Source organism: Phyllosticta citribraziliensis, assembly GCF_038025025.1.
Source record: "Phyllosticta citribraziliensis strain CPC 17464 chromosome Unknown J3D65scaffold_4, whole genome shotgun sequence".
Classification (NCBI taxonomy): Eukaryota; Fungi; Ascomycota; class Dothideomycetes; order Botryosphaeriales; family Phyllostictaceae; genus Phyllosticta; species Phyllosticta citribraziliensis.
The window spans coordinates 1,904,124-1,921,175 of NW_027117341.1; the positions used below are offsets into that span (position 1 = coordinate 1,904,124).

General features: G+C 58.5%; 9 protein-coding genes and 1 non-coding gene across 10 annotated transcripts; 3 read left to right on the forward strand and 7 right to left on the reverse strand.

Moving 5' to 3' along the window:
* The first annotated feature begins 30 nt into the window (after positions 1-30).
* J3D65DRAFT_620182 (small GTP-binding protein) lies at positions 31-2,395 on the forward strand. The gene is made up of 3 exons (XM_066799843.1): positions 31-365; positions 416-2,010; positions 2,102-2,395. The coding sequence occupies exons 1-3, from the start codon at positions 60-62 to the stop codon at positions 2,118-2,120; spliced, it is 1,920 nt and encodes a 639-aa protein (XP_066657171.1). The 5' UTR covers positions 31-59; the 3' UTR covers positions 2,121-2,395.
* J3D65DRAFT_620184 (uncharacterized protein) lies at positions 2,158-2,955 on the reverse strand. The gene is made up of 2 exons (XM_066799844.1): positions 2,478-2,955; positions 2,158-2,378 (listed from the first exon to the last, which is right to left on the reverse strand). The coding sequence occupies exons 1-2, from the start codon at positions 2,507-2,509 to the stop codon at positions 2,228-2,230; spliced, it is 183 nt and encodes a 60-aa protein (XP_066657172.1). The 5' UTR covers positions 2,510-2,955; the 3' UTR covers positions 2,158-2,227.
* Positions 2,956-4,328: 1,373 nt separating this feature from the next.
* Positions 4,329-4,896, reverse strand: J3D65DRAFT_645250 (microtubule associated protein 1A/1B; the record flags this gene model as incomplete). Its single annotated transcript, XM_066802199.1, has 3 exons — positions 4,329-4,374; positions 4,506-4,738; positions 4,807-4,896. 3 exons carry the CDS (start codon positions 4,894-4,896, stop codon positions 4,329-4,331), a joined length of 369 nt encoding a protein of 122 aa, XP_066657173.1.
* Positions 4,897-5,113: 217 nt separating this feature from the next.
* Positions 5,114-6,613, forward strand: J3D65DRAFT_620195 (phosphoribosylglycinamide formyltransferase). Its single transcript, XM_066799845.1, has 4 exons — positions 5,114-5,489; positions 5,554-5,816; positions 5,876-5,976; positions 6,030-6,613. The coding sequence occupies exons 1-4, from the start codon at positions 5,443-5,445 to the stop codon at positions 6,282-6,284; spliced, it is 666 nt and encodes a 221-aa protein (XP_066657174.1). The 5' UTR covers positions 5,114-5,442; the 3' UTR covers positions 6,285-6,613.
* Positions 6,614-6,884: 271 nt separating this feature from the next.
* J3D65DRAFT_t50 lies at positions 6,885-6,983 on the reverse strand. Its single transcript has one exon. It is a non-coding gene; the product is annotated as a tRNA-Asn (tRNA).
* Positions 6,984-7,477: 494 nt separating this feature from the next.
* Positions 7,478-8,431, reverse strand: J3D65DRAFT_302095 (uncharacterized protein). Its single transcript, XM_066795203.1, has one exon. The coding sequence runs from the start codon at positions 8,250-8,252 to the stop codon at positions 7,608-7,610; it is 645 nt and encodes a 214-aa protein (XP_066657175.1). The 5' UTR covers positions 8,253-8,431; the 3' UTR covers positions 7,478-7,607.
* Positions 8,272-9,086, reverse strand: J3D65DRAFT_551019 (uncharacterized protein; the record flags this gene model as incomplete). Its single annotated transcript, XM_066797020.1, has 3 exons — positions 8,272-8,426; positions 8,476-8,728; positions 8,781-9,086. 3 exons carry the CDS (start codon positions 9,084-9,086, stop codon positions 8,272-8,274), a joined length of 714 nt encoding a protein of 237 aa, XP_066657176.1.
* A 542-nt stretch (positions 9,087-9,628) lies between these two features.
* On the reverse strand, positions 9,629-10,529 carry J3D65DRAFT_302110 (uncharacterized protein). The gene is made up of 2 exons (XM_066795204.1): positions 9,952-10,529; positions 9,629-9,903 (listed from the first exon to the last, which is right to left on the reverse strand). Exons 1-2 carry the CDS (start codon positions 10,417-10,419, stop codon positions 9,640-9,642), a joined length of 732 nt encoding a protein of 243 aa, XP_066657177.1. The 5' UTR covers positions 10,420-10,529; the 3' UTR covers positions 9,629-9,639.
* Positions 10,530-11,735: 1,206 nt separating this feature from the next.
* J3D65DRAFT_620210 (alpha tubulin) lies at positions 11,736-13,914 on the forward strand. Its single transcript, XM_066799846.1, has 7 exons — positions 11,736-11,955; positions 12,032-12,072; positions 12,128-12,154; positions 12,229-12,307; positions 12,367-12,897; positions 12,945-13,368; positions 13,419-13,914. The coding sequence occupies exons 1-7, from the start codon at positions 11,931-11,933 to the stop codon at positions 13,645-13,647; spliced, it is 1,356 nt and encodes a 451-aa protein (XP_066657178.1). The 5' UTR covers positions 11,736-11,930; the 3' UTR covers positions 13,648-13,914.
* Positions 13,764-16,958, reverse strand: J3D65DRAFT_620217 (WD40-repeat-containing domain protein). Its single transcript, XM_066799847.1, has 5 exons — positions 16,794-16,958; positions 16,584-16,741; positions 16,379-16,530; positions 14,797-16,330; positions 13,764-14,719 (listed from the first exon to the last, which is right to left on the reverse strand). The coding sequence occupies exons 1-5, from the start codon at positions 16,825-16,827 to the stop codon at positions 13,955-13,957; spliced, it is 2,643 nt and encodes an 880-aa protein (XP_066657179.1). The 5' UTR covers positions 16,828-16,958; the 3' UTR covers positions 13,764-13,954.
* Positions 16,959-17,052: the final 94 nt, after the last annotated feature.

The following is a 17,052-nucleotide window of genomic DNA, read 5'->3' on the forward strand; positions in this document are numbered from 1 at the left end:
GCGTCCAATTGTGAGCAATCTGATTCGACATTTCGGTTCTCGTCTCCTCCATCCTCCACATGCGCCTGGCTTGCTGTCTTCGTCGCGCGTCTCCCCGTCGCCCCTCGACCCTCTCCACGCATCTCGCCATTTGCTCGAGCCAATTGGTCTCGACGCGGGCACTCCAATCTTCGCCATGGACTGAGCGCCGCTCTTCAGCCAGGACCATTGCGTCATGGCCTTTGAAATGTCCTCGACCTCATCAATCAAGAGCCTTCCATCCCGGCCACAGTAGTAGCCACGAGCCCACCATATATGCCCTGTCTACTGCTCCTGGTAGAGCTGCCATTGCAGTCATAAGAATATCAGGCCCCGCTTGCGCCCACGTCTGTCTCCAGTCCTGCGTCGTGACGTATCGGAACCTGACCAAGTCCAGGTCTATCGTTCACTGTGCCCCGACACTACCTTTCCAAAGCCGCGCCACGCCTCCCTTCGCACGCTGTACGACCCTACGTGCCCCGCATCTCCTTCTTCTATTCTAGACTCGGCCCTCGTCATCTACTTTCCCGCTCCAAACACCGTGACTGGCGAAGACCTCCTCGAGCTGCACGTCCACGGCGGGCCAGCCATCGTGCGCGCCGTCCTCGCTGCCATCCCACAATGCCCGACCGAGAATGGAGTAAAACATCACATTCGCTATGCCGAAGCTGGCGAGTTCACGCGGCGCGCATTTCTCAACGACCGCATGGACTTGACCCAGATTGAAGCGCTGGGCGACACGCTTACGGCCACGACCGAGCAACAGCGACGCCTCTCGGTGCGCGGTACGCGGAGTGGCCTTGCTCAGCGCTACGAAGAGTGGACGCGGCAACTGCTGTATGCGCGTGGCGAGCTCGAGGCCCTGATCGACTTTTCAGAAGACCAGCACTTTGACGAGTCGCCCGCGCAGCTGGCGTCTTCGGTGGCGGCGCAAGTCAAGCTTCTCAAGACGCAGATAGACACCCACGCCGCCAATGCCGTCAGGGGTGAGCTGCTGCGGAACGGCATCGGCATCGTGCTGCTGGGCGAGCCCAACGCGGGGAAGAGCAGCCTGCTGAACCGCGTCGTGGGAAGAGAGGCGGCAATCGTCAGCCAGGAGGCGGGAACCACTAGGGACGTGGTCGAGACAGGGGTAGACATGGGGGGTTTTTTCGTGAGGGTAGGAGACACGGCAGGGCTACGCAAAAGCGACACGCCTGAAAGCAGTCCCAAAGCAGCCGCAGAATCGTCAGCAGTCGGTGCCATCGAACAAGAAGGCATCCGCCGCGCCAAGGCACTGGCGCTCGACTCCGACGTCGTCGTCTGCGTCTTCTCCATCGAATCTGACCCTCACGGGTTCCCCCGTCTCTCGCTCAGCCCCGAAGTCGTCGCCGCGGCTCAGCAGTGCGTGGAGCGCGGCATCCAAGTCGTCGCTGTCGTCAACAAAGCAGACAAGCTCGCCGCCACTCCAGACGTCGAAGCTGCAAAACAGGCGCACATATCCGCAATCCAGTCCGCGCTCGCCCTCCCCGCTGACCGCATCCGCTTCATCTCGTGCAAAGAAGCGTCGACTCCTTCTTCGCCGCCTTCCACTCAAATACAGGACCCGGACCCCGACCCAGGCCACATCCAAGCGCTCCTCCAATCCCTCATCGCCGTCTTCGAATCCATGACCGAACCCCTCATCCCTTCCCTCCCCTCGCCCTCCCCCGACCCGTCATCGCCATCGGACCCCAGCACCAGCACCACCCCCTGCGTCGACGCGTCCGTCTGGCAAGAGTCCCTCGGCGCCAGCGAGCGCCAGCGCGTGCTGTTGTCCGCCTGCTCGGCGCACCTGGGCGACTTTTTGCGCGACGTTGAGAGCGGTAGTGTGCATGGTGAGGGCGACCTCGACATCGTCGTCGCGGCCGAGACGCTGCGCGAGGCGGCGGGGTGTCTGGGACGCATCACGGGGCGCGGCGAGGTGGTGGGCGCGGGCGACGTGGAGGAGGTGTTGGGCGTCGTGTTTGAGAAGTGAGTTCCTTTTCGTTTAGGTTTTGCTGCCTTGCTGTCTTTGGATGGCAGGGTTCGTGCGGTGCTAGGTGCTAACGTCATGTGTGTGTAGGTTTTGCGTTGGCAAGTGAGTAGGCATGGACAGGGCATGGAGGCAGTGTTTAGACGGTGATGGAAGTAGCTTTATTGTAGACAATGGATCTTATATCTCCCTTACATCCCCTATCCCTATCCCGTCTCAATGACCAAAAGCGACACCCCACCGCCTCCGCAAAACACTCCACGTCTCGCTCGCCCCGCCGCTGCGGCCCTGCGCGCGCTCCTCGCGGCTGATGCGCGACGCGGCGGCCGCGATGCCGATGCAGGCGGCGAAGAGGGGGTCGAGGCGTCTGTGATGGTTAGTGGGTGTGTGGAAGGGGTGGGGAAGTTGAGGGGAGAGGGGGAAAGGGGGAAGAGAAAGCTGGGAAGGGGAGGGACAGGAGACGCACTTGGAGATGATGTATTTGAATGCGGTAGCCATGGTTGGTGTTGTGGTTGTTTTGTCCGTGGTGTTGGTAGGCAGGCGAGACAACGCGCGCTTGAGTTGTGCGTGGGTGTGGTTGGTGGTTGGTTGGTGGAGACGGAAGGTGGTGGGTGGTGGTAACGATGTTGGCTGGCTCTTCCTTTCTCCGCCTTTGCCTTTGCTTTGCGTCGACTCTTTCGTGCGAATTCCTCGCAGCGGCAGCAGCAGTAGCAGTAGCTTGCAATTAATGCGAGTGCAGGACAAGCTCTTTCTCTCTTCTCTCTTCCTTCCCTTCTCTTTCCTTCCTTTCCGCACAGCAGTCACAAGCTCCTCTATGGGAAACAAGAGTGAGACTGGACTCCTGTTGGTCGGCGCGTTGAATTGGGCTGAGTTGAGATGATGGCGAGGTCAATAACAATGTCGTTGGTTGCGTTCAGTTCAGACGCGATGCGATGCGATGGATCGGCAAGACGTCGTCAAGGTACGGTAGGGCGGGCACACGGACGCGGACGCGGACGCGGGCGGACGCTGCGGGCGTGCCGCCCGACGAGGCCTCAGCCCTGCCGAAGCTGAAGCCGAACAACCAAGCCACGGCAGGTATCTACCAAGCAACCGACGACCTGAGCTAGCGCAAGCAATGACCGTCCCAGCTCTGGGCTGGCTGCACACACACACGCACGACTGACGGACTGGATGAACCGGCTAACGGATGGGGTGAGGTACTGTCCGGTGTAGAAGAGAGGACGAGTTGAGGTGTGCATGCTCATTTGTCGCTTGTATCACATCATTTACTCTACGGATGATACAGTACTTGAAATATGTATGTATGTACAGTGCCATCACCTGTGAGGGCGCACCTCGCTCATCTACACACAAGCAAGCGAGTGGAGATAAGAGCGCTACCTACATACCAGGCAAGTAAGCGCGCGGGCGGGCGGGCGGCGTCGTGGCTATCTCCTCTAGAAACGCTGCACGGCGAAGAAAGAATGCAGTCACGATACGTCGGTCGGTTGCAGCGCTGAGGTAGGTACATACCTATTTACATACCAGTGAGGGACCTGAGGGCAGGAGTGGGGTCGGGTCTTCGCGTTTGTTGATTCCATGATCAGGGGTGCGGTCGGGGTCGGGGGGAGAGATAGCGTAGCGTCAGTCAGATGCTGGCTGGCTGGCTGGATGCGGTGGCTCACGCCGTCTGTCCAACGAGGCGCCAAAAGGGGAGAGCGTTGGGAAAATGGCGTCACAGGCACCTCAGCTCAGCACCTCACATGGCATCCATTCTGGTTCCGTTCGTTCTGATGCCATCTGCTCAGGGCGTTTGTTTGATAACGGGCGACTATCTGAATGACTGACAGACCGACTGACTGACTGGTTGACTGCATGATGCTGCTTTGCTTATCCAACATTCTGATTTGACCACTACTGCATTCGAAGCTATGGAGAGACCCGTCCCCTCCGCGCGTCAACAACCAACCAACATGAAGACGAGAATAAAGGGCAGAGGGATGTCGTCGTGTCGAGAGCCGCTACGCTGCCGCTGCTGCTGCTAAGCCGAGAGACGCGGCGGCGGTCATATGGCGTGTGCATCATGCCGCGCTTTGCTCAGAGTCGTCCGTCGTCGGCAACGACACGCGCACGCGTGCGGCGCCATCTTGTCGTCCCTGGCTTTACTGCTGCTGGAGTCTGTCTGCGTGGATACCGTTACTTCGCCCTGAACCCGAAAAATGAAAATGGAAAAAGCACCATGGACCGAGAACGCCATCTGTCAGCGCCATCAGAAACCCCCGCAAGTCGTCCGTGCCGTGAACCCCGAGACCGTCGAAGGGCAGGAGGAGGGTAATCAACAGGCTGCATCGAAGCCTCCGAACGTGTTTTCGCCGGAGTATCTAAAGGAGCGTGACAAGTCAGCAAGCGTGTTCGTCGTGGTTGTGACTCACGGGCGGGCAGGCGACCGTGGCGGCGTGGGCGGTCGCCCCGGCGGGCCCCAACAACAACAAAGCAACACGGCAATACGTACGTGATGTATAGGAAGCCGTCCTCGTCCTTGTGCTCCTCGTAGATGCTCGACATGAGAGCGGCCGTGGGCGGCAGGACCTCGTCGACGAAGATGAAGATGGCCTTCTCGGGCGAGAGCTTGATGCGCTTGCGGATGACGTAGACGAACTGGCCGACGGTCAGGTCCGACGGGACCAGGTACTTCTTCTTGTCGATTGTGGCAATGTCCGACTTCTCGACCTTTTCGCAGATGACCTGAGAGAGGAGAGAGGGTTAGCGGCGACGTGGAGGGAGGGGCAGAGGCGAGAGGGAGGGGTGCTTACGGGAATGCGGTCGTTGTACTTTTGGCGGATGCGCTCCGCCTCAGCCTTGCGTTTCTCGAAGGGATGCTCGTCCTTGAACTTGGAACGCATGGTGGATGAGTTGTAGGGTTGTTTGGTCGGGTTGGGTTGATGCAGAGGAGGAGTTGAGGTTGAGAGCGAGAGGTGGAGTTGGGCGGCGGTGAGTGGAAGCTGGGTGGTGCTGAGTGGAGGAGGGAGGAGTGGGCAACGTACTGTACTGTAGCCAAGGTAAGGTCCAGGTCAGGTCGAGATGCAGCCTAGCCGTCACGGGTCAAGCCATCACATGACGCCCCAAACCGGCGGAGGCTGCTGGTCGCGCGCCGCCGTCAGCAGCTCACCTCACCCACGTCGCTGAGGTGTTTTGTTTCTCGTCGGTCGGTCGCCTGCGCTTTGCACCGTGTGACTTGGCCTCGCTGGCTGCTTGTGTTGTTCGTGCTGGTCGTCACCTCACTCAGGTCGCCCGTCCGTCAAGGTACTGTACTGTACCTCCCCGTCGCGCGATAAGCGATAAGCAGCTTTACCCCACGCCCCACTCGCTCGCTCGCTCGCTCATTTTCGCTCGCTCCCCTCACCACCGACCACCACCGCCATGTCTCCCCGGCCCAGCCCCCTCTCACCATGGTCGACCGCCATCACACCCGCCTCACCGTCCTAATCTCCGGCAAGCAAGCCCTCCGCCTCCGCCCTTGGCCCACGTCATTCCGCTGGCTAACCAACTCCCAAAGGCAGCGGCTCCAACCTCCAAGCCCTCATCGACGCGACCCGCGATGGCCGTCTGCCCAACACGTCCATCGTGCGCGTCATTTCCGACAAGAAGGCCGCCTACGGCGTGGAGCGCGCAAAGCAGGCCGGCATCCCCACCCACTACCATGGCTTCCCGCCCTACAAGGAGCGCTTCCCAGACCTCGCGCGCCAGGCGCAGCGCGTCGAGTTCGACAAGGACTTGGCCAAGCTGGTGCTGGACGACAAGCCGGACATGGTCGTCTGCGCCGGTCAGCATCGCCCAAAAAACCTGCACTTCCTCCCCCCCGACTGACTGACGACCCCCCAGGCTACATGCTCATCCTGACGCCGCCGCTCCTCGACGCCCTGGCCGCCGCCAGCGTGCCCATCATCAACCTGCACCCGGCGCTGCCGGGCGAATACAACGGCGTATGAAGCTCCCTCTCCCAGCAACCGCAACAGCCGCATTGACCCGCAGACAGACGCACGCCATTGACCGCGCCCACGCCGACTGGCGCGCCGGCAAGACGACCCGCACCGGCGTCATGGTGCACTACGTGATCCAAGAGGTCGACATGGGCACGCCCATCCTGACGCGCGAGATCCCCTTCGTCTCCGGCGAGGACGACAAGCTGGAGGACTTTGAGGATAAATTGCACAAGGTGGAGTGGGGCGCCATTGTCGAGGGGACTAGGCTGGCGATCGAGCAGCTGTGGAGGCAGAGGGAGCAGAAATGAGATTTTGTGGTGAGCGTGGTTGGAAGCGCATACGTGCGGCGACTGCAATGAAAAATGAAAAAAGGCCGGAGAGGGGGTATAGCGCACAAATATTGGCGCAATATACATGCGCCTTCTGCGAGTGGGCAGCCACAAAAATGCCTACCTACATCCAAGCAACATGAATTGCAAAAATGAAGCCATTTCAAACAACCTTTTGCATCCTCATGATTGTATATGTTGTGTGCGTTGACGAGGAGCCAGCCAGGGCGTTGCCAGTCTGTCCGCCATTCAGTCTGCCTGTCGTTGCGCTCGTATTGAATGAAATAATGGAATGGAAGCGATCGACCGTCGCACGCATGCACGCTGCTGTGTGTGAGCACGGCGACGGCGACGGACGGCGACAATACGAACAGCAACAATACCACCACAACGCAACCAACCAACCAACCAACCAACCAACCAACCACAGACAACACAACAAAGCCAAAACACTAAAGAACACCCTTCACAAACTCCTCTGCTCTTCAACTACAAGATAAAAAGACCACAGCACAGAGAGACCCAGAAGGCAGGCGTGCGTCGGCTAGGAGACAAAATCAAAAAAGACAAAAAGATATCCTCTCCCGGACAGGCTTGAACTGTCAACCTCCTGATTGCTATCTGCTACGAGTAGCAGAATTAACAGTCAGACGCGCTAGCCAATTGCGCCACGGAAGATGGTGGGCTGTTGTTGATATTCGAGCTCGGAATTGTGATATATATAGTAATACAAAAAGCTGCTCCTCACGTCGACTACACACGCTCGGGCACAATCTCGTCGACCTGTTCATTATCCTGTGCAGCGCACCACGCCAACCGTCTGCTTGCTCTTCCTTGATATTCACACCTTGCCAATACTAGCGTTTCAATCTGCTTTTTCTGATTCTCCCCTCCTCTCATGCCTGGACTTTTATTGCGTCTGTTGGTATGTAGTCATTCACATTCGCTGGCCGATTTGTCATTTCTGTTTACTGCACAATAGAGCACCCGCTATCAACCAAAGGTATGTAGGGGAAATGCTCCCTCTGTCCATCCATGTTTAGGCACGGTATTCGAGCGCGATGTATTGCTGCTGCTGCGACGACGCGTGACTTGCTGCCAGCGGTGTTACTTGCAGCTGAGCTACAGAGGAAGGAGAGGGCGTAGGAGAGATATTCAGTAAGGTAAACAAGGTGAGCAAGGAGACATAGACAAGGGCGCCTTTTAGACTGCTGACAATCAACGAATTTATTCAACTCAGCAGCACCTGCAGTAGTAACCCACACTGCACCCCACGCAGCCTCCACATCCCCCACCAACCCATCAAACCGAATGCGCCCTTCTCGCCTCTCTATCCCTCCTCCTCCCACCCCTGCGGACCCTCCTCCCAAACAAAGCCCCCGCGCCCTCGTCGCCCTCCGCCTGCGCCGCCAGCCGCTGCGCAATCTCGACCTGCGCCCACGCCCGGGTGAGCTGCGCGTACGTGTCGGCCGTGACGCGCGGCAGCAGGCCGGGCAGCAGGCTGTGGTGGCCGAGGACGAAGCGGACGAGCTCGCGCGGGCGCAGGCGGCGCAGCACCTGCAGCGTGATTTCCGTCGGCAGCGGCCAGTCGTTGAAGATGAGAAGGAGATTGGAGTGCGGTGCTGCAGAGGAAGGGCGCGCGGCGGGCGAGTGGGACGTCGACGTCGTTGTTGATGAGGACGAGGGCGGGGGAGAGGCGACGGCCAGGTCGTTGTTTTCGCGTCGGCGAGGGAGCCGCGGCGCGGGCAGGTTGCGACAGAGCGGGGCGTAGAGGCGCCAGGTCATGGGAGGGACGATCAGGCGCTGCTGCAGCGACGAGTAGGCGGCAAAGGCAAAGTTGAGAAACGTCTCCGGCGACAGCCATTCGATGATTTCCATAAGGAGCTCGGTGGGGAGGCTCAGCAGGCGGGAGCGCGGCGCAACGTCGAGTACGGTGGTTGGAGGCATGCTGGTGGAGCCCGCTGGCTCACTCCTTGTGCGGCTTGGTTGGCGGCTCGATGCTGGTGATCCAGCGAATGATCAAGGACGCCACGAACCAGGACCCAACGGCCGACGCGACGATGTAGATGCCCGTCGGAATGAGGGACCGTGGGAAGATGTTGAGGATATAAGGGTCGAGTACTGGAGTGTGTCAGAACGGGCTTTGTTGTCGGGTGCGCGTGCCGCTTACTGATTTCCGCCTTCACATCGGGCGGGTCATTCATCAACGTCTTGTTGAGGGTGAAAAAGTCGGCAGCGGCTTGAATATGGAGGAACAAGACGGACGCAGGCCCTGAATCCGAGTCTCCCGCTGCGGCGTCTTCTGCTACCACAGCCTTGCTCTCGGGGAGGCTTTCAGAGTACTCTGCCAGGGCAGAGATGAGGTCGGGCGTGTCGAAGACGGAGGTGATGGTGTAGACGTCGAGCCAGAATTCCGTGGGTTGCTATGTACATCAGTTTGCGCTCGAGAACCTTCAACCGTGGATCTGGATGTACCGTAGCCGGCCAGCAAATGCGGACCTCGTACCTCTGCCCTTGTTCGAGCCCGCTCAACAGGAACCACGATTGTTCGCCGCGCGAATGCTCGGCAGTCGGAAACTTGACGGGCAGGTTTGCGCGGAGGGTATGCTTGGCCGGCGTGAGGCTGGTCAGACGGAGGTCCTGAAGGCTGGGTCGAACATTTGGGATCGTGACGGCGACGGGCGCGGTGAAGATGGTCTTTTCGACGTTGGCGGTGGCGACGTTCGCAAAGGTGGTCAAAATTGCAGACAGGACGAGAGTGGCCCAGCTCGAAAAAAGCATCTTCAATGCTTGCGCAGGCAGGCGCGACCGTAGCACTTTCGGCTGGTCGACATGGCGTGTTGTTGCTGCAGTGGAGCTGTCGGCGACATGGACATGGCGGCTGAAGTTCGGCATTTCAGGACCTAACGTCATGGACAGGGGTGACAACCTGACCCGGGCCTGACTGTCTACCCACAAGGGGGTATGGAATGGAAGTCTGCCTAATGTAGATTGAAATAGAGTTATGGCAATTGGAAATGATAATTGAATCCAACAAGTTCAAGTCCGATGAGTCAATTCACTCTGTTGTGCACAATTCCCGAATTGAATATACAAACCCGAGTCCGCCTCTCCCAGACAGGATCCGTCTTCAGTGTGTCCTGGATTCTCTACGTACAGGTTGACCTGAGAGCCCATCAAGCAACACACCTCTCCGTTTCCATCCAGGTCTCCCCATGTATAAACCTTGTACGGCCTTTATGTGTTCAACCCTTCGTATCCACTCCTCGCCGTCCTTGCTTGAAGCTAGACATGTCTTGTTGTCTGCCCTAGCAAAGTGTATCTGAGTCGAGACTCATGTGGTCGTATCTTCATCACCTTCGAGAGAGGGCTTTCGCATGGCACGCTCGACGTAGACGACCTCCGGGATAGGTTCGTCGTAATTGTCCGCCGGGGAACCGAGCTCCTCAAACTTGGCCTTTGCCATGCGCGCAACATATTTTTGCATCAAGAGGCGCTGTTCCTCAGAAATGGTCCAGATCAAGTCGGAGATGCTGTTCAGAAATTTGGTGATCTGAGAAATGACGGCAGAGTAAGCCTGGAAGCAACACGCCCAAGGCTACCAAAAGGTTAGCATTTTAGAGAAATGGAGTGTCGACATACCCACCTGGTCAGCCCGGCTGGAAGCGAGCCATATGAAGGAAGTGGGCCAAAGTTTTCGCAGGCGTTTGAAGTGAGCCACGCTTTTCCGATAGCTTGATTCTTCGAGAAACTCGTGCTTCTTGTCCGAAAAAGCCCATAAGAGACCACAGTCGCGAAATACACAACCAGAAGGCGTGATTATCGGCTGTGGTTTTGCAGAGTCGGGAACGCCCGTCTCGCAAACGAGCTCCTCCACCTTTTCCGCCACGTCTTTCAACAGTGTGTTCTCAATCTCTTCGAAGACAACTTCCGGGTCAGGAGAGATAATGGCCGTCTCCATAAGGTTGAAGATTCTTTGCGCATCAATCTTCCCCATCTCTCGAAGGTGCTTGTCGGCTTCGGTGGGATCAGAGTCGAGGAGATGAGGCGTCAGAACACTGGCGGCTGGGCCAAGTCTCTGGACGAAATCCTGAAAAGGGGGAGGTCGCGCCATCTTGCGGGCGGAGTTCTTTGAGCTCTCCGTTGGGAGTGTGATGAATTGCAGAGGTTGACGAAGAAGGAGAGAAGAGCCAAAGACAGCTGCTTATGTCGTCGCCGCCGCCGCCGTCACCAGCGGCGTCCACTTGACGGTGCACAGGGCGAGTGGACGACCACAAAACCAAAACAACGAGGTGCTCGAAATCCACTCACCAAACTTACCACCAGTCATCACCATGGCCGACACTGGCAAGGCTTCACGGCTGAGGAAGGTCCCAACCATCAAGGACATTCGCGCCAGCTTGACCGCGGGATCCTCCAAGGGCTCCAAGAGCTTGAAGAAAAAGCTCACCAAGTCCATCTCTGGTCTCCGCAATCGCTTCCAGAGAGACACGTCCCAGGACCCTTCCCCGCCGGTCCAGGGCAACTCCATGGTGGAGCCGCTGTTTCCAGCTCGCGGTAGATCGGTCAGCTTGACGCCCATCTACTCCCCATTCCCGGAAGACGGCCAGGTCAGTTTGTACGCGCCATCGAGACAAACATCGCTAAACTTGACAGGTTGACGGAGGAGGCGAAGGAAAATACGAGAACAAGATCAATGTTGGACCATTCTTTGCGCGTTTCCAGGAAGTAAGTGTTTTACCATTCAACTTCGGGAATCTTCCAGATTGCTGCTAACAATTGTGGCACAGGCGGTCCAGCTTGCCCGCGACAAGCACGTGGACGAGTGTCATGCCGAGTGCCTCAAGCTTCTGCAGGCGCGCATCTCGGACGGCCTCCGCTACGAGGTGCTCATGCTGATTACGAGCATCTCGGCGCACCGCGAGGCGCTGGCTACGGTTGACCAGCTCCAGAAGCACTGCTCGGTCATGGAGCAGAACGTCCTTCGAATCAAGAAGCAGATCCAGCAGCAGGGAGAAGTCTGGGACGGCTGAGCCACCGCAGTTCGAGGCGGTATATTGGAAGAGTGGTACTTGACTCGACAAGGAAAAGGAAACGGTAAACAAGACAGCCTCTTGGATTATTGAAGGTTTACTGACTCGGGGGCAGGGCACGGACGGTGTATGGCTGATGGATACTGGACGTAGGGCAGACAAGTCAATGCAAAGGGACAAGTCCTGTCCATCGTGTTGATGAGATGTCCAGTGAGGTGTGCTACCGTACTGCGGTGGAGTGATCGGAGTGCAGGGCCGGCCGAGAGCAATAAAGAGTGTCTGCGTTTTCCTCCTATCCCAACCGGTCACGTGCCCTGGGCGGGTCGGGCCAATTTCGGGCAAGCGCCAGGCGCACTCTGGATTTGTTTACTTGGGCAAGCTCGACCCCCCCGGTTCAGCGCAGCGCAGACCCAGAGCAGAGCGAGGGACAACCGTACGGAACCGAACGACAACCCTCTCCCTTTCCCTTTACGCGATCACCACGCCCGGTCCACTTCATTCATCAAGCCTCCCCTCTTACAATAACTGCTCCCCCCCGTCCCCCCAACACCTTCTTCCTCCACACACCCCTATCTCTCTAGCCAACGCCACCATGAGAGAGGTTATTAGCTTGAACGGTATGCTTGCCCCGCTCGCGCGCTTCCATCTCGTCTGTCTCGTCGTTGGACTCTGCTGACCTCAACGCGCTCTCAGTCGGCCAGGCCGGTTGCCAGATCGCAAACTCCTGCTGGGAGGTAAGTTTCTGCTCTCCCCACGCCTCTCGTGACCCGGCGCTAACGCGAACTTCAGCTCTACTGCCTCGAGCACGGTATTTCGGTATGCGCCCACTTCCGCCACCCCGCTGCCGTCGACCGTCTGAACAGCCCCAATTGACTCACCCTGTGCCATAGCCCGACGGTTACCTCACCGAAGAGCGCAAGAACCAGGCCGAAGAGGACCATGGCTTCAGCACCTTCTTCTCCGAGACGGGTACGACCGACTTTGCCCGCATCGCAGACTCTGATAACATGGCGCTGACAAATGTCTAGGCCAGGGCAAGTACGTGCCCCGCACCATCTACGCCGACCTCGAGCCCAACGTCGTCGACGAAGTCCGCACCGGCACCTACCGCAGCCTCTTCCACCCGGAGCAGATGATTACTGGCAAGGAGGATGCTAGCAACAACTATGCCCGTGGCCACTACACCGTTGGCAAGGAACTCATCGACCAGGTCCTCGACAAGGTCCGCCGCGTTGCCGACAACTGCGCTGGTCTCCAAGGTTTCCTCGTCTTCCACTCGTTCGGTGGCGGTACCGGTTCTGGTTTCGGCGCTCTGCTCATGGAGCGTCTGTCCGTCGACTATGGCAAGAAGTGCAAGCTGGAATTCTGCGTCTACCCCGCTCCCCAGGTCGCCACCTCTGTTGTTGAGCCTTACAACTCGATCCTCACCACCCACACCACTCTGGAGCACTCGGACTGCAGCTTCATGGTTGACAACGAGGCCATTTACGACATCTGCCGCCGCAACCTCGGCATTGAGAGGCCAAACTACGAGAACCTGAACCGCCTGATTGCCCAGGGTAAATACGCCGCCTTCCCTGTGTGCTATGATTCTAACATTTTCCAGTCGTCTCCTCCATCACGGCCTCCCTCCGCTTCGACGGCTCCCTGAACGTCGACCTCAACGAGTTCCAGACCAACCTGGTGCCCTACCCCCGTATCCACTTCCCTCTCGTCGCCTACTCGCCCGTTGTCAGCGCCGCCAAGGCCGCCCACGAGGCCAACTCGGTGCAGGAGATTTCCATGTCCTGCTTCGAGCCTAACAACCAGATGGTCAAGTGTGACCCCCGCAACGGCAAGTACATGGCTACCTGCCTGCTGTACCGCGGCGACGTCGTCCCCAAGGACGTGCACGCTGCCGTCGCCACTCTCAAGACCAAGCGCACCATCCAATTCGTCGACTGGTGCCCCACTGGCTTCAAGATTGGTATCTGCTACCAGCCTCCCCAGACCGTGCCCAACGGTGACCTGGCCAAGGTCAACAGGGCTGTGTACGTTTTCCTCCTCTCTGAACTTGAAATTTTGCTAACAGTCAATCTAGCTGCATGTTGTCCAACACCACCGCCATTGCCGAGGCTTGGTCCGCACTTTCGCACAAGTTCGACCTCATGTACTCCAAGCGCGCCTTTGTCCACTGGTATGTCGGTGAGGGTATGGAGGAAGGTGAGTTCAGCGAGGCCCGTGAGGACCTTGCTGCGCTCGAGAGGGACTACGAGGAGGTTGCTGCCGACTCGCTCGAGGGCGAGGAGGGCATCGAGGCCGAGTACTAAGCGGACGGGAATCGATATGGGAAAATGGGGTTGGCGTTGGTGTTGCATGCCGGGCCATCAAGCGAGTGGGATACGGTAGCTTTTTCCTTGGGCCGAGTACCATTCTTCGCCTGATAGTTGGGAGCTTCTTTTTCCGTGGTTTTTCTGTTAGTGTTTTTTAATCCAAGGAGGTTCCATCTGTCTGCACTCGCAATCTGTGTGCCAGCGGAAGCGGATCAAAAACTGCATTGTAACTGGTGCGAGACACGCGCTGATAAATGTTCCCCGTCCTATCCAAACGCCCTTCAAACATACCAATTGCAACACTCTACTCCTCGTCCCCATCATCATCATCAGCATCCAACCCAACCAGCCTCCTCTCAGCCAACTCGGCAATCTTGTCACTCAGGACATCGCGGCCAAAGCGCGAAGCAACGCGCATGGCGGCGTCGAGCATCTTGCCGGAGCGGTCGCGCATGAGGGCGACGACCTCGAGGCACTTCATGCCGCGGTGCTCGCCGTCGCGGCACTCGGCGGCCAGCAGCTGCAGCAGCAGCTTGTCCAGCTCGACCTCGGCGCGCGCCAGCGCCGCGCGCTGCGCCGCCGTCGCGTGCGTCGTGCGCTGCTGGTCGGCCTGCAGGCTGTGCTGCAGCGACGCGAGGAGGTGCTGCGATTCGAGGGCTTGGGCTTCGCTGAGGTCGTTGTCGGCGTTGTCGTCAGCGTTGTCGTCGGAGGCAGAGCCGTCGTCGGCGTCCATGGCGTCGGGGTCTCGATGTGTTTTCTTTTTGTTTTTCTTCTTCTTGTCGTCACTGGAGGAGGAGGAGGAGGGGTCGCGGCCGTAGACGGGGACGCAGAAGTCAAAGTCGGAGAGCAAGGGCCGCGGGAAGTACGGGTGGGCGTCGCCGCCCTTGAGGATGATGCAGTGGAAGCGGTTGTTGGAGACGGCGACGGGCCAGTAGGTCTCGTGGCGGCGGCCGGACGCCAGACGCGGCAGCAGGCGCGTGTCGAGCAGCGGCACCCAGCGCGCCTGGTGCTGCGTGCGCCAGTGCTGCAGCACGAGCAGCGTGCCCGTGCTGTCGTAGATGTGGGGGTCCTGTTGCCCACGTTAGATGGTAAGGGTCGCGCGAGGGGGAAGAGAAGGGGGATGGATGGAGGGATGGATGGACTTACCCCCTGGTCGGAGAAGAAGACGCTTTGCAGCTTAACGCCCGGGCCGAGGGCGACAATGTCTTCGTTTTGCACCATCTCGTCGCGCTTGACGTTTTCGATCGAGTAGAGCAGCCGCGTGGTGCCGTCGCCGCCTACGGGGCCGTTGCCAATCGTCAAGACGTAGTCGCGCCAGCTGGCGCAGGTCACGGTTGGAGACGACTTTTGGCGGTATACGCGAACCGGGACCCCAAACAGCGTGTAGACGCGGACGTAGTCGGCCGATGTCGTCACGACAACATAAGAGTCGCTGAGCGAAATGGCCGTCACGTCCTCGCCCAGCGGCAGGTTGGTTCTCCAGTCTGTGCGCGTCGTCCACGTCTCGTGGGGCCGGTAGTACACCATGGCTGGGTGGTCCTTGGACGAGGGGCAAGCAAACAGCGTGCCCTTCTCGTTGAGGCACGCCTTGTCGTATAGAAAGGGGTCGGTGAAGTGAAAGTCTCGGTGTGCCTCTCTGTCGTAGAATTCCACCGTTACCGTGTGGTGAGTATCTTGGTCGACCGTCCACACGAAACCTGTCAGGTTCAAGCAGAGATAACGCCTGTTTCCTCGCCAGGGAGTGCTGCCAGGTTGGAATGACGCATGGATCTTGGGATGAAAGCTGCCGTGGCTTGATTTGCTGCGCTTCCCACCCACCACGGCCAGATCGTCAATAGTCCTTGGTCGTTTTCCAAATCCATTGGTTGCGTCCGCGTATCCAGCACCGTCGTCATCGTCGACAAAAGGATCCGCGTCGGACAGGTCGTCATCTTCGGCCAAGATTTCATCCAGAGAGTCAGGCGTACCTGCTCGTGCTGGACGATGTGGTATTGCTTCTTTTGTGCCGTTGGTCGGTGCTCGTCGCGCGTTGGCTGTCGTCTCCGCAAGAGGGTCGTGGATGAAAGGGGCCGGGTAAAGATCCTTTTCCAGTATTCGAGCATGGCCAGCAGGAACGACGTCTGTGTGAATAAAGAGCTCGCCGTCGTTGTTGGTGTACGACAGAACGTTATCGGTGGGATGCCATGCCATGGCGAAAATCGTAGCACGAACGTCGTCGTACGTCTTGACTACGCGCTGAGTCTTGACATCCCACAACACGAGCTTCCGATCATGTCCACTAGTTGCAAGAAGCCCTCCGTTGGGTGACCAGGCCGCCGCGGTAATGTCGCCCGTATGGCCGGATTTGAAGGCCCGCTGATTTTCCCAATCGCTGCGAGAGACGACTTGTATATCCCGCGTCGGCGTGGCAGCCGCAAACGCCCGGCCATCCGGATGCCAAATGACCTTGGAGCTCGCCTCGACATCTGTTTCCAGCGCCTTGATCAACCCGTCGACTTTTTTGATCAACTGCGGCTCCTCTGAGCTAAGCGAGTAGACGTAGACGATGCCATCCGAGCCCGAGACTGCTAGGTAGGTTCCGCTGACGTCGAAAGATATGTGCTTTACGGGCCGTGTTTGTTCTCGGAGGTAGAGGACTCGAGTCATGTCATGCGTGTTGACGACCTTGACAACCAGCTCACTGCAACTTTGTCAGCGATTTTTCTCTTTCATGGTGTTGTCGGCGTACTCGCTAGCCACTGCTGCCCAATTTCCATCCGGGGACAATGCGATTTCTCGCACAGGTAGAGTACTACGGACGAGTACACCGTCGAGCGAGTTTGTCTCGAGAGAGTATTTGCAAACGGTGCCATCCTCGGACCCGGTTACGAAAAAGTTGTTCTAACGAAATGTTAGCTGGTGCTAGTATCCAATTCCTCGTGCCAACGACGCACAGCAGCAGCAACAGCGGTATTCGAGTCTTGAGCATTATCAATGTTGGTCGGCTCGTCGTCGGATCCCGTTTGAAAGACGCGAATGGCATTGTTCAAGCCGACGGTGATGAGCTTGCGGCCGTTGGGAGTGTATGCGAGAAAAGTCGGGCCCGGAGGATCTGCGCAAGAGCTGTCAGCAGGGAAATTTGCGGCATGAATCAAGCGACGTACGGGCAGGAAGACCCCTCAATCGTTGCTGGGCCATGTTGTCGTGGTTGCGCTCAAAGAGTTGCGGAGGTGTTGCGGAGCAGACGGACGCGCTGGACGCGTTTACGCGACGCACTAGGGCGAAATGGGCAAGGTGAGTGAGCAAGGATCAAGGTTTGGGAGGGCCAGGCCATCAGGTTTCCCCACGTCCAACATTGCTTGTCTCGACGACGTCGACGCAAGGCCATCCAATACCTGTCACTCGAAGCTCGAGCAGGCCAAG

What these genes read in the sequence shown, in the direction of transcription:
- J3D65DRAFT_302110 (XM_066795204.1), bottom strand. Translation starts at nt 10,419, where the DNA reads ATGGCGCGACCTCCCCCTTTTCAGGATTTCGTCCAGAGACTTGGCCCA. An exon ending in CTTCCAGCCGGGCTGACCAG is followed by an intron (nt 9,904 to 9,951) that starts GTGGGTATGTCG and finishes ACCTTTTGGTAG; the next exon opens with CCTTGGGCGTGTTGCTTCCA.
- J3D65DRAFT_620184 (XM_066799844.1), bottom strand. Translation starts at nt 2,509, where the DNA reads ATGGCTACCGCATTCAAATACATCATCTCCAA. An exon ending in TTCAAATACATCATCTCCAA is followed by an intron (nt 2,379 to 2,477) that starts GTGCGTCTCCTG and finishes TAACCATCACAG; the next exon opens with ACGCCTCGACCCCCTCTTCG.
- J3D65DRAFT_302095 (XM_066795203.1), bottom strand. Translation starts at nt 8,252, where the DNA reads ATGCCTCCAACCACCGTACTCGACGTTGCGCCGCGCTCCCGCCTGCTG.
- J3D65DRAFT_620210 (XM_066799846.1), top strand. Translation starts at nt 11,931, where the DNA reads ATGAGAGAGGTTATTAGCTTGAACG. An exon ending in AGAGGTTATTAGCTTGAACG is followed by an intron (nt 11,956 to 12,031) that starts GTATGCTTGCCC and finishes ACGCGCTCTCAG; the next exon opens with TCGGCCAGGCCGGTTGCCAG. An exon ending in GCCTCGAGCACGGTATTTCG is followed by an intron (nt 12,155 to 12,228) that starts GTATGCGCCCAC and finishes CCTGTGCCATAG; the next exon opens with CCCGACGGTTACCTCACCGA.
- J3D65DRAFT_620195 (XM_066799845.1), top strand. Translation starts at nt 5,443, where the DNA reads ATGGTCGACCGCCATCACACCCGCCTCACCGTCCTAATCTCCGGCAA. An exon ending in GGACATGGTCGTCTGCGCCG is followed by an intron (nt 5,817 to 5,875) that starts GTCAGCATCGCC and finishes ACGACCCCCCAG; the next exon opens with GCTACATGCTCATCCTGACG. An exon ending in TGCCGGGCGAATACAACGGC is followed by an intron (nt 5,977 to 6,029) that starts GTATGAAGCTCC and finishes ACCCGCAGACAG; the next exon opens with ACGCACGCCATTGACCGCGC.
- J3D65DRAFT_620182 (XM_066799843.1), top strand. Translation starts at nt 60, where the DNA reads ATGCGCCTGGCTTGCTGTCTTCGTCGCGCGTCTCCCCGTCGCCCCTCG. An exon ending in CAGGCCCCGCTTGCGCCCAC is followed by an intron (nt 366 to 415) that starts GTCTGTCTCCAG and finishes GACCAAGTCCAG; the next exon opens with GTCTATCGTTCACTGTGCCC.
- J3D65DRAFT_620217 (XM_066799847.1), bottom strand. Translation starts at nt 16,827, where the DNA reads ATGGCCCAGCAACGATTGAGGGGTCTTCCTGCCC. An exon ending in ATTGAGGGGTCTTCCTGCCC is followed by an intron (nt 16,742 to 16,793) that starts GTACGTCGCTTG and finishes GCTCTTGCGCAG; the next exon opens with ATCCTCCGGGCCCGACTTTT. An exon ending in ATACCGCTGTTGCTGCTGCT is followed by an intron (nt 16,531 to 16,583) that starts GTGCGTCGTTGG and finishes ACATTTCGTTAG; the next exon opens with AACAACTTTTTCGTAACCGG.